Source organism: Vanessa cardui, chromosome 11, assembly GCF_905220365.1.
Source record: "Vanessa cardui chromosome 11, ilVanCard2.1, whole genome shotgun sequence".
Lineage (NCBI taxonomy): Eukaryota > Metazoa > Arthropoda > Insecta > Lepidoptera > Nymphalidae > Vanessa > Vanessa cardui.
This window is the reverse complement of record NC_061133.1, coordinates 3,122,766-3,136,978: the sequence shown is the minus strand read 5'-3', so window position 1 is coordinate 3,136,978 and position 14,213 is coordinate 3,122,766. Positions and strand designations below refer to the sequence as shown.

At 37.4% G+C, this 14,213-nt stretch overlaps 1 protein-coding gene across 1 annotated transcript; it reads right to left on the bottom strand.

The window, feature by feature from the left end:
• Positions 1–505: 505 nt before the first annotated feature.
• On the bottom strand, positions 506–2,313 carry LOC124533374. The gene is made up of 2 exons (XM_047108599.1): positions 638–2,313; positions 506–572 (listed from the first exon to the last, which is right to left on the bottom strand). The coding sequence occupies exons 1-2, from the start codon at positions 2,311–2,313 to the stop codon at positions 506–508; spliced, it is 1,743 nt and encodes a 580-aa protein (XP_046964555.1).
• Positions 2,314–14,213: the final 11,900 nt, after the last annotated feature.

Genomic DNA, 14,213 nt, shown 5'->3' with positions numbered 1-14,213 from the left:
CAGCTCTCCCTCGTGGATTCGTAGCAGGATTTCCCCAGGCTCGCGATTTTGCATTGAAGTCGCCGAGAACCACAACTTGTCTAGGCGAACGTCTGGCCACCGCAGCTCTGAGAAAGCCGAGATGATTTTCAAATTCCGCCAGGCTGCGGTTAGGGGAGAAATACGTGCCAACAATTACGTACTCTCTCCAACCCACCACCACGTAGCCCGAGCCCCTCTCGATGAGTGAGAGAGGAGGCCCCGTTCCGCTCCTCGTGAGGACCGCCACGGTGCCGTCCACGTCTCCTACCCAGTGAGGTAGGGGAGGGACATAATAGGGCTCACAGGCCACAGCCAGGTCGATCCCCCACTCCGCCATGGACTGCAGCAGTAGGTCCTGAGCCCCGGCACAGTGGTTAAGATTTGTTTGGAGAAAGCTGAATTCAGTGCTCATGTCGACATTGCAGCTTCCTCCTCGGCTTGGCGCCGTCCAGCGTTGGTAGTGGTCTGGGTGCTTAAGGCCAACTTACCCTTCGTGATGGGAGGGTTGCACTCTCTCGATCCCATTAGGTGCCCAGAGGGCTTGCCAGCGTCTACGCATACCGCACAGCGTAACTTCCCAGTGCATTCGGCCGATTTGTGCCCTTCGGAACCACACCGGTAGCAGAGGCTGCCTCGTTCAACACTAAATGGGCAGAGCGCCTTGGTGTGGCCAAGGCCCATGCACTTAAAACAGCGCAGAGGGCGCTGCTCCAGTACGTACACCCTGGCCGAGCTCCACCCGACCAAGAGTCGACCATTGTTAGATAGCTTCTTCGCCACAGCTATTGGACATGTTACGCGGACCATACCCATGTATCCGGGTCCACGTAACACCTCTCCACACTTAACTGCCTCAATGGGGCAACTCCCCTCGCGAGCGACTGCGGCGATGACTTTCTCTTTCGTGACGGAGTCATCGAGCCCCGTCACCTTAATATCCACCCTTTTAATGGGACGGACGACGTTGGCTACCCCATCCAGCACCGTACGGAGTTTGTCGGCCAGCTTCTCTGCCTGTTCCGACTGTGCTCTCGGTAGTTCCAACACTCTAGCCCCAGTTACCGAGCGTCGGACTTTGAGGCCACCACTTATCCCGAGATCCTGAAGTTTCACGCCCTGCTCGGCGCGCTCCAAGATCTGAGCATACGTGACACCCTTTTGTTCCGCTTCCGGCTGCAACGTTACCACAACTGCAGCTGTACGTGGGGCGACCAGCTTGGGCTTAGCCACTTGAGGTGCCTTAGACGCAGACGTCGAGATTCTTTCAGCAGAGGGGGGAGCCTTATTCCCCTTCTTCCCCTTTTTGACCACAGTGGACCAGGACGTCTCCTGTGCCATCTGTGGCGAAATCGTCTCCGGCGCTATCGGAGCACTTGAAGGGCTAGCAATAGGAGCCGTTGGAGCAGCTGGTGGCGTCTGCTTAGGTGTGGGAGCAGATTTCGGCTGCGTAGCCGGATGGGCCACCTGTGCATTCGAATGCGTGTGTTGCTGCTGTAGCTCCCGCCTTTTATCCGCAGCTAGCGGGGGGCGCTGTATCTTCGCAGGCGGGAGCCGGTCCTCCAATTTCGTAATTTGGGCTTTGAAGATCTCGCCGATCGATGAGATTAAGGAGGTCTTAAACTTCTCCAACGTCTGAGCATCCTGGGCAGAGCCGGTGGACGTTTCATTTGCCACTGCCACCGTGGTCCGCATCTCCGCGAACTCACGGCGATGAGCCTTTAACTCAGACTTGAGGCTATCGATCTCTTTACGCAGCCGGCCATTATCGGCGCGGAGTTTTCGCGTCTCATCCGCCTCAGTCCGCGATGCCAGGGCATCTACAATTCCCTGAAGTGCAGCTGCTGAATCCCTCAGTTTTTTAGCGTATCCTCCTTTTAGATTGGAGGATTTTTGCGCCACCTCCAAGATGAGGGCTGCACTGCGGCCGGCCTCAGCTCGAAGTTCCTCCGTGCCCATCTTAGCAGGAGTTTCTTTAGCATCCGAAGCGGATTCTTCGGAGCCCAAGACAACTTCCGAAACATTCTTTCGGAACGCTCTACTTCTCAAAGAGCGCTCAAAAGCCTCCTCCCTGGCCTCGGCGACCCTCGCCTTAAGCTCAGCCTTAGCCCGAGCGAGGTCACTACCGCGGCCCCTCGAAGCCGTTTTGCCACGAGTTGCCGGTGTGCATTTCGCAGCTGTACGTATCTCCGTCTCTGTCTCAGTTTCTGAATCAGAGTTAAAAATTGCGAGACTCCTATAAGGCCGTTTACGGCCAGCTAAGGCGTCGGACGACAATTCGGTATCGACGTCCATCGCCAACAACAAACAATAAAAACAACACTCGGAACAACAACTAACGACAACAACGACAACAACGACAACAACGACAAACAACAACAATAAGAGAAAATAGGTCTATGAAAGACCTATTACCAAACAACAAAACCAATCGTCAAAGCAAAACAAAGTCCATTCACAAGCCAAGTTCAATATTATAACGCGACAGAAAAACAGAAACCAATAAACAAGCGAGGGTAATTGTAAAAAACTTCCGAGAAACATTGATAAAAACAATATAATTCCGACACGACTGCACGGCACGACGGCTCGAGCGCAATCCCAATGTAGATATATTAGGTTTACCGTATGCAAAAAAAAAGCATAATTTTTTTTCGTCCGATAAAATTGTGACCTCGAAGGAATTGTGTAGCCTAATTTTGTAGAGGCAAAATTAGGGGTAACAATTTGTGTACTTAAGATTTTTTTTTATATAATTTGCGCGAGTGTTGTCTATTGAAAATAATTGTGACTGTCTGTATATCTGTAATAAAATATTTTAAATGTCCTAAATAATACTTTTTTTACAATACAGGAAGGCTTACGAGCAAATGGGCGACCTAATGGTGGTAGTCACCACTATTTCTTATATCATCAATACGCCAAAAACCTTGGTAACGATGGTATTGTTGTTGATCTTGAGCTAGTACATACAACTAGCACTTTTTTTTCTCGTTGGAAAAACGTTATACGCGCTTCCCCCAAGCGATGGGAAGTGTGGGGGGGGGAAGTGCGCCCAGGACCACCGGGCTTACCCACTAAAAAACCAACGGGACCCTCTCCTCGGTATTTCGGCGGGCGCCACGGGATCGCTTACGCATGCTACCGTGATGCCCTGTAGTGTAACTAGCCCTGGCTCAATCATTGAGCCAGGGCTAGTTACAATTTGAAAATATATTGCTGTTAAGCGATACAATACCAGGTAAATGAAAACCTGCTTTCACACTGTTATTTAATAAAAGTCGAAATTTAAGAAAACTGTATTGAAACGATCATAAAAACCACAAATACCTTACTATATTTACGTCACATAAAATTATATACTTGAGTAGTTTTATAGATAAAGATATAAATGTTGTACTGTAATAATATCATGTATTAGTAATAGATACAGTAACGCCATGATTTATGTATTACTGCTTCTTGATTTATGATACAAACGGTTGATCCGTCTTCATTATTGAAAGAAAAAAAACATTAACAACTATTTCATAGAAATCTATGTATATAGTACTAGTCGCACGGGTGGACATGAGTGTACCTTTTATTTATATATTTTTTGTTACTTTTTCTCGACGTGTTTAATAATTGTCGTTCAATTTCAACTTATTTACGTAAAAATTAATTATATACCGAAACCTACCTTATTCCCTCTGTCTATTAGTGTGGTAGCCGTAACTTTGGAGTTTATCACGAACATACAGGCAACTGACGCGACCGGAGCTCGGAGAACTTTGTTTTTTATTATGTGGTTAATAATATCAGGATATTATTAACTATCAGATCAGAGTCAGATGGCCCAGTGGTTAGAACGCGTGCATCTTAACCGATGATTGCGGGTTCAAACCCAGGCAAGCACCGCTGTTTCATGTGCTTAATTTGTCTTTATAATTCATCTCGTACTCAGCGGTGAAGGAAAACATCGTGAGGAAACCTGCATGTGACAAGTTTCATAGAAATGAATTTCATAGAATTGCCACATGTGTATTCCACCAACCCGCATTGGAACAGCGTGGTGGAATATGTTCCAAACCTTCTCCTCAAAGGGAGAGGGCTTTTAGCCCAGCAGTGGGAATTTACAGGCTGTTGTTGTTGTTGTTGTTGTTGTAATATCAGGATTAACCAAATTTTAATTATTTTCTAAAGAAATTTTAATACTGTATTATAAGAGCTATTAGGAATAAAGGCTTTACATCGCAGACGTGGTTGCGCTTACACTTGACTCATGGCAACTCCACAATAATGGCGGCGTTCAATATTTCCGCCAACCATCAACTCGATGCTTCACCAGCCCGACTAACTGACAAATCTTGTTTCTTCGTGATACAAAAGATAGCACTAGCGATCCACTGATAAGTATATTTCCAACTTTTGTCTCTATTGTTTTTTGGTTCGTTTTAAAAATGTTTGGAAATATATCTGTTCGAATTTTAAATCTTCGATGTGAATCATATTTAAGAAATGTATCTGACAAGCCAGTACTAAGTGCAAATATCTGTCAATCAGTATCGCTTTAAGCATTACTTTGGTTCTTTATCCAGTGCGCAGGTATTGCAAAAAACCCGGAAGTCATGTTCCAGAGGGGGTGGCTCACCAATAATGACCATCGGGATTGGACCTTTGAAATTTGAGAGTTGAGAGAACAAAATAGGTATAGATTTTGTTAATTTTTGTTAGATTACCTCAGACATTTCCAGAAAACTTTGAGCTTGATTTGACGCTACTTTAACTCTGATTATTACAGGCGTTACATATGTAGAATGAAAAGTATTCGTCAGATATATACAAGTATTCTGCCTGAACTTGCTTTCATTGCTTAAGATTGACGTCTTCTAATCAATAAACCATGTCAACTCTATAAAAATAACTTTGCCTAAACTGAACTCAATATTTTAACTTATTATACACAGTAATATATTATAGTCATTTTATATAAATAAAGGAATGCAATAGCGAATATAGAATATCACCCTCGACGTAATATACCTACCTAGTAAAAATAAGTCTTATTGAGCACTAGTGGGCGGTTAGTAGAGCATTCCGAATGGACCGTAAAGCGGAGAGGGCCAGGATTATGACGTATTAACGATAATAGGATGCTTACTGCGGTACAGAAAAGTGCAGCGGAACGATAGTGTTGTACTTTCGTCGCTTCCAAACAAAAGGAGGTACCCTGGTACATCCTGTATGTTATGTAACTATTAAATAACAAACACAGTGATAATAATACAAAATTAAATGACGGGTAATTGTGTGAAAACATGAAACAAACCAAAAAATAAACCAAATAAAGTTATTAAAAACTGCATATAGTAGAGAGAGACGGAACGATTTCCATCAATTCGTCTACTGTAAACTGTGAAAAACTTCGTTACACAAACATTCAAATCAGATCAATTTCATTCGAGTAAACTTCACACGGGCACAGTGGTGTGACGACATACGCAAGACGGCTGGCAGGAGCTGGATGCGAGTAGCCCAAGAACGATCTCAGTGGCGTGCAATTGAAGAGGCCTATGTCCAGCAGTGGACGGAAATGGGCTGATGGATAGGATTGGATTGAAACTTCACAATGAAGCGTTTTTAAATCGTCGATATTTAAATACTAGCGTTTCGGGACACAGCCTCCAACGAGAACAAACTGCTAGAAACTCACATAGTTGCTCTTTTCAAATACACAATACCTACTTATTATAAATACCATTATTAAGGATTTTTTAAAGCAATAAGCATAGTTAACTAGTCCTAAACTTCGTCCGCGAAATGTAAGTAACGTTTGTGAAGTAGAACTTAGTTTCTGTAAAGTTGAGACTACTTTCGAAGTTTAGAAAACATTTGTACGAGTCCGTCACAGTAAGTGAACTAACTACTTGCTTCTTATATGCTATTCCATTTTGCAACGAAAACGGACAAATAATCCTACGAACTAATAAATTAATTTCAAAAAATCTTATAAGATAATATTCTACACGATTAAATTACAAGTATTAAAGCACTGAAACCACTGAATATTCATGTGCTAAATTTGTATTTATAATGCATCTCGTGCATAACGGTGAAGGAAAACATCGTGAGGAAACCTGCATGTATCTAATTTCATAGAAATTCTTTTAAATTCCACGTGTGTATTCCACTAACCCGCATTGGAACAGCGTAGTGTCATATGTTCCAAAACCTTCTCTTCAAAAGGAAAACAGGCCTTAGCCCAGCAGTGGAAAATTCACAGGCTGTTGATGAATGTTGTACGTATGTACAAATTACTTCATTAATATATTATTTTGAGATTAACATTCCGAAATAATCAACGTTTTCAGTACAGACTGTGGTTATTTACATTACAATGTACGCCAATCCCGAACTTACCGCGCGACAATCCAATGTCACTCATATGCAAATAGGCCAAAACAAAAATGAAATTAACCCAACCTAATTAATTGTCTTTGTTCAAACAATTCTTTGAATCCGTTTTGACAAATCAACTTTTTATTGCATAATTTGTTCGCATACGTAAATGGAGTCGATTTAGAAGAACTTTATTTTACGTCAATTTTATGAAACATTAATTGAATAAAAACACGTTTTTATTGTATTCATTAATGATTAAAGATATACCTTCCTACTAGAATACTTATTAAAAGATAAATGAAAATAACTGGATAGGAAATCATCATTTCCTCAATAAAAAGCCATAAATTGTTACTCAGTCGATTTTAACAAAGAAACAGAGAGTTGGAAAGTACGTATTACATAAATTGCTTTATTGAAACGTGTACGTTAAAGTCTATATGACTGACGGTAATAAAAAAGTTTATTGAACGATGACCAGGCACTTCTACAAAAAACGTTGAAATGACAGAGTATTAAGTATAACAAAAAATATAACAAATAATCCTGAATATCGTTTCCTTCATTATCATTTTATTGGTGGTAGCTTTGTGTCAATCCACTTGAATGTGACCATCTTCTCACTATTGACGCTACCGCTAAGCAGTAATCTTTCAAGTGTTTAACGTACTCTTTACACTTGTATTTTTTTATGTTTTAATAGTAGTAATGACATTCTTTAAATGTCCTAGAGGTGGGCTAAGGCTAATTTGGGATGTTCGGAGACTCCAGTTTGGTTGATTTACATAAGGCAAAATTCCATTTAAATAACACACATGCAGGTTTTCTCCTCGATATATTTCCCTTTTCACCAGATAAGAGATTTACTTATATACTCCTGAAAGATAAATAATATGTTTAATTTTATTTAATTAATATATCCCTGTAAATTGTTAGAATAGAGTAACTATTGAATGTTTTGTCAGTTCTTCTAGGTACTAAATATAATTTTTATAAACTTCGAGTAAATAATATTTTGATTTCATTTCATTTCTAAGAAATTTGTTTATTTGTCTTACGGTGTCAGTGTCTTTGGACAGGAAGCGATTAATTACTGTCAGGTGTCCCATTTACTTGTCTGACACCCTAAGATAAATAATATAAGTTATTACAACATATATGAAATGTAAAGTCTAAAGTAATTTGTTTCCCAAGTGTAAAAGACGACTTGACGACCTCCATGGTCGAGTGGTGTGTACACCGGTTTTCATGGGTACGCCACTCTGAGGTCCCGGGTTCGATTCCCGGCCGAAACGATGTAGATTACCATTCGTTTTCTATGTTGTCTTGGGTCTGGGTGTTTATGGTACCGTCGTTACTTCTGATTTCCATAACACAAGTGCTTCAGCTACTTACATTGGGATCAGAGTAATGTATGTGATGTTGTCTCATATTTATTTATTTATATTAAAAGATAGCTTATGTATACTGTTCAGTCTCCGATGTTAATATTCAACGTGGCAGAAACAGGACAGGACGTAGTTTTTGAAGGAAAATATTGTTTTTATAATAACGTTAATATTATGTATAGAAAATAAAGATTCAATAATATTCAAACGGTTACCGATTGGCCCGGAAAGGGTTACGAAGGTCCTGCGATAAAGGATTTATGTTTAGTCAAATAAAAAAATCACTGATAACATTAACATACGTAAGAGCAATGAATCGAATTGTATGTAGACTTAAAGTAACCAATGAATAAATAAAAAGATATAAGTGCTCGCATTTATTAAGTTTTAAAATTTTAATACATAAAAATATTCAAATGAAATTATCTTATTTACTTATGTACAAGTAAATCTCGCTATAAGCTTTTATATGATATATATAATATATATTTGTTTCAAATATGTCAAATGGAAAAGTCGTTATAAGTTAACTCAAACTCAAGCATATAAGCCTAGATACCTATATTGTAGGAATATATTAAAATAATTACCCGCTGAATTAGGTATTGTTGCTTGGTGTTGGTGTCGCCGTGCAGGATTGCGAATGATAGTAGGTCAGTTAACCATGCATTGTCATCCAAACTTCACTTGTTTACACAATTTCAGCTCAATCGATTCAAGATACGTGCTTCTTAATAAAGTTGCAAGATATCACCTGTATATTACAAGTTAAAATCTTGTAAAAAAAAACCTTTTTCTATTAAAAACAGCACGCTGGTTGTACAACTGACATAACTAAAACCTTTTTATTTAAAATTACGTGTGTGAAATTATACTCTCATAGCGGCAGCGCCCAAAGAGATTTCATTTAAAACGTCATTTTATTTTTCAATTCTGTAAGTATGAACTCTACACTCAACGCAAAACACTGTGTGAATTTTCAGGAAGTGATTTACAACATTAACTACAGGGATATACGTGTCAAAATAGCGTATCACTCTAAGTTGGTTTTCAGCACTTCGCAAGTGAAACACGTTGGTGACTAGACCTACAGAATAGCGCTGCTGTAATACGTAAGTACACGGAATGCATGTGTAAGTATGTCATACCAACAATGCAGACTATAAACTCACAGTTACATACATCACCAATATCATCAGCCAATCGTAATCCATTACCGAATATCTTTTAGGTGCGCCAGAGCTCACGTTTACCCGGTGTTCCGCACCCAGTCGACTCCGGCCGATCTGCAGTCTAAACTCATCTGTTCTAACGGCAACCGGCTCTACGACCTATATGACCAGCCTATTGACACTTCATTCTACTAATCTTGCAAACTATTCAAAACCAAAAATCATAATAAACTTTATTCAAGTAGGCTTTTACAAGCACTTTTGAATCGTCATTTTACAATTAAGTGAAGCTACCACCGGTTCGGAAAGTAGAATACATATATCGAGAAGAACCGGCAAGGAAATCAGTAGTTACTCTTTTTCAACATTTAAAAATACAAAGTCATGTTTGTTAATACAATTATTTATCCTGCTTGGGAGTCAACAAATATTAACTCCACGCTTTTTTATCATTAAATGTCGGAAACTCTTTTTCTTAGCTTATTCTCCGGCAAACTTTCTGATTTTGTCCTTCAAAGATACTCCTAGCATAGCACGTTGAGCGTACGTCATAGCAGGCACAACGCATTTATTATAACATTCATTCTCACATATTTAAACCTCTAGGTTTAAATACTTGACGAAGGTTGACAAATTTTACAAGTGAAAACTAACTCGATTACAAAGTATTAACTAGATTTCTCTTGTGCTCCTTTTAAGAGATTTACCCTTCTTACTCAACTCTAATTCCGTATGTGCGAATAAACTACAAACAAACTTATAATTGTATAAACCTCGGAAGAAGAACAAAACATCCTTGAATTCAACCAAATTTTAGATTCATTATCTCAATCTTAATAAGACATAGAGATAAATTTATTTTATGAAAATTCATGAGTACAATTCGATTTTATTTTAGTAAATTTACATCCATAGTAATATACGGGTATATGGAGCTGGAGAATTTATTAGTTTGAATACGCTGTGGTTCTACCAAAGATCTATCTATATTACAAATTCAAAGAATTACTGTTCAGTAATGCCAAAACAACAAGAAAATTTCACGGGTGATCTAACAAAGCTACTGTAGGTAAGTAACCCTACTACTACATACTATATAGGTGTCAAGAATGTAAAGAAAATTAGCAGCCTGTAACCTCCTGCTGGGCCAAAGCATTCTTAAGATAAGGTTTGGAAGTTATTCACAATACCACCATGCAACAGAAATGCGGGATCCACTTGTAAGAGAATTTTATGATTTTCTTATCACGTTTCCCTTCACTGCTAAGCACGCGATGAATAATAAATTCAATTAAGCACAAGAAAAGTCAGTGGTGTTGTTTGGGTGCAAACCTGCAATTATCGGTTAAAATGCATGCGCTTTGTTTTAATTCTAATGCTATCATAGGCGTGTACAAAACAAACATACCGTAACTTCTAAGTGTCTACTATATGCCTTCTTTGGAGAAGGTCCACATCATATATTTAATAAACATAAAGAAATATACAACTATCTAATATTGAGGCGGACGCCTAATAATATTGATAAAAAATATATATATTATTTTCGAAATAATTATTGTAAATGTTTAAAAAAATAAATTATGAATATTTTTCCTCGTTGGTACATACGAAATAAATGGTGCATTGAGAAATAAGTTTAAGATCAGAAAAATTTCTAATGCAAAAATTAAAAATAATGGAGACAATTAATGATGTCTTAAATTTTCGCGATTATTACACATTTACTAGGGTACGGGTAAACTACCCGTGACCACGAACGCTGTAAAGTGCTCGAAACGTCGGGATGTCAAAAATAATTAATATACGCGATTCAAATCCGTTATAACTAGTTTTATTTAAAGTAGACAATTAAATAAAACTTGGCATAATAATATTGTACCTTTTTAGAAAACAGAGCGTGAAGAAAAAAAATCTACATCCCAGTACGTCATATCACACGTAAGTACGTAATAAACAAAGTGTATATTATCAATCGCTAAGTCATAAACTTCCCTTCAACAACAGCGCTATTTTATCCGACCTCGCAAGTTCACCTGACATCCTGACAAGTGACGATCATTATGTGGTCACCACTAACCGCCTTAACCTTTACCTCTTCCCTTCCGGGTGTTAATACTGTATGGTATGATCTTCCTACCTTGATATCTATATATATAATAAGAGAGACGAGAATGAATTATGATAATTGCTACGAATTCTTTTGAAGAAAAAGTATGATCATTTAACCTTTTAAATTTTAAACACTTTAATAGTGTAATAAAGTTATTAAAAATAATTACAGATTATTTCTTTATAATAATTTTTATTTTCTTTGTTCTGTGTTGCCATTGCATATACTTTTTTTTTTAAATCGATGTATGAGTCAGGTGTCTCTCTTTCAAATTGCTGGTCATATAACCATATGAAAGTTCGCCTACGCGGAAATTATTCAATGTTTTTTTTCCTAAGTATATTTATTAAACAAGTTAAGTGCAGATATTACACCTAAAAATATACAGAACCATTTCATTTACAATATTAGTATATACAGTATCACCAAATCATCAGATCTTTAAAGGATCAGCGGCATATTATTCGTTGCTGGCTGTTTCGGGTGAAGTGTGAGTGTGTCAGTGCAATTATAGGCTCAATAGATATATATTCTTAGTTTCCATAGTTAGCGGGGCACTAAGTGCTTACCGGAATGATCAATAATTATTTAAGCAACGTAATGAAATAAGCCCTGATAGGAGGGCATTGACACAGCCGTAGGTTGTTACATTGAAAAAATATAAATATCATAATTTAAAAAAAATATTTATAAATGGCAATTTTGTCAAAATAATGTCACGTCTATAAACTTTCTTCTTAAATTTAATAAGTGTTAAAGATTTAAATTTTCTTTGTAAAAGCATTATGCCAACTTATATTACAAGTTTCTTTTTTTACAATTAATTGTTGCCAGCCATAAAAATTAAAGATAAAATGCTTTATTTTTTTTTGTGGTGCATGCCAGAAACTATTTATCCTATCCCACATATATTTCTATCTTTACTAATTGAAGCCCAAGGCTGCGCTTGCAGTTTAGGGGTTAGTCGTAAAGCGTTACGTATAATAACGTAGCTTTGTCCTTCCTTTAAGTTCAAGTTAACATAATAACAAATTTAATGATAATCCTTTCATTAGTCAAAAATAAAGATCAACAGACAGACAGATAGATACATAGATAGAGTTACTTTCACATTTATAATATTTAATATAAACAAGAAGTAAAATAAATTCTGACTACAAAAAAGTAATACAAATAGGCACAAAAACGCATTAATAGGGGTTAATTATTTTACATAGAATACATATTTCTAACTAAAAAAAAGAAAAAACGATTCAGATTCCTAGTCCTTGTTCTTAATAAACAATAAATTACTCGAAATAGCGATAATTCAATACCGATGTAAACCTAGCGGAAAAACACATTATAATCCATTGCCAAACGTATTTTTGCATCAATCATCTTAACGGCCTTTGGTGTAATCGCCGAATTCGTTCTAATGTGCGATGCGATCCGACCCTGCGAGCTGCGAGCTGCGACAAATATTATTGTTAATGCGACTCAATGTCGCGCTGAGGCCGTGCTCTGACTCACCCGGCGTTTTTACGTCATCCTGTTATCCCAGCGGCTTCTGAACCTGGATAAATACCGAACATTAAGAGCAGAAGTAAATATCTCCAATATGTATAAGGGTAATATAACAAGACCTAAACAGACACGGCTGACCGATATCTACCTCAACAACAGCCTGTAAATTCCCACTGCTGGGCTAAAGGCCTCCTCTCCCTTTGAGGAGATGTTTTGGAACATATTCCACCACGCTGTTCCAATGCGTGTTGGTGAAATACACATGTGGCAGAATTTCTATGAAATTTGTCACATGCAGGTTTCCTCACGATGTTTTCCTTCACCACAGAGCACGAGATGAATTATAAAGACAAATTAAGCACATGAAACAGCGGTGCTTACCTGGGTTTGAACCCACAATCAGCAGTTAAGATGCACGCGTTCTAACCATCTCGACTCGGTACCTACCTAATGAGCCCGAAATATATATGTGCCTTAAGTTAATGTATATGAAATTATAAATTATATTTTCATCGAGCAAGAATATAGTGTTCAATTCCAACTTTTGCAATCGGTTAAAGCTGATTAAAATTTCGCCAAATATATTACGTTTCTTCTCGCTAGTGGCTGCTTACCGAAACGGTAGCAGTTTTTAAATATCGACGAATTAAAAAGGCTTCATTGTGAAGTTAAAATTGATTTCATTTGATTTGATTTGATTTGATCAAATGTTTGTAGTAAACACAAATATGACCCCAGAAACTGGATAGAATAGATAGATAGATTTTAACTTAAATAAAGGTCAAGAACTTTATTTTCCAACCACGATAATTATGAAGAGATTATTATCTAGCGAACAAACCCAAATACACTTATCGGAAATATTACATTTAGCATATTACCACAAACATTTGTTTCATCAACATTGAACATAAGTCCAACAGTGATAACGAGTATTATTTTTATACCCATAATTAAGAAGAACTGTTTACAAACACCAGTCGATATATTTAAAAAGATTATGCATAAATCAACAACATCTGCACTTATCATTTATTCCGAAATAAACTAAAAATATTTCAGCAATGTCATTTGAATACACGATTATTGTTATATTTCCTTGATCCCATATCAAAAATCATTGACCATTCGCATACAGATATGATTCTCAGAAAATAATTAAATCAATAAATATTTCACATTTAACTATATATCAGGAAAATCACTATGAAATATATTCAATAGAACCTATAGGATTAAAAAAATATCTATATATATTACTTTACAATACCTAAATCCCAAAATAAAGTTATATCAAGCTTTAATCACGTATTGGTAATGCTAACGTAACTTACTATTCCAAAAATAACCTTCATTAATAATTAGATGACAGCTGAATTAAATATAATTACTATTAAGTCCCTGGCTGCATCCGTCAATACCTATATGTGTACGTACGTAGGTACTCGTATCTTCGCGATGATTCCAGGAACTACAGTCATAACACTGTGATCTGAATTTCCAGACCTCATATTTCGAATAAGTATTTAACATCTATACAGGACAAACTTTTCAAATTCTTCTTTCGAATAGATTTGTAAGGAAAAAAAGTAGATGATATGATAATAAAAACATTACAATAACAGTAAGAAT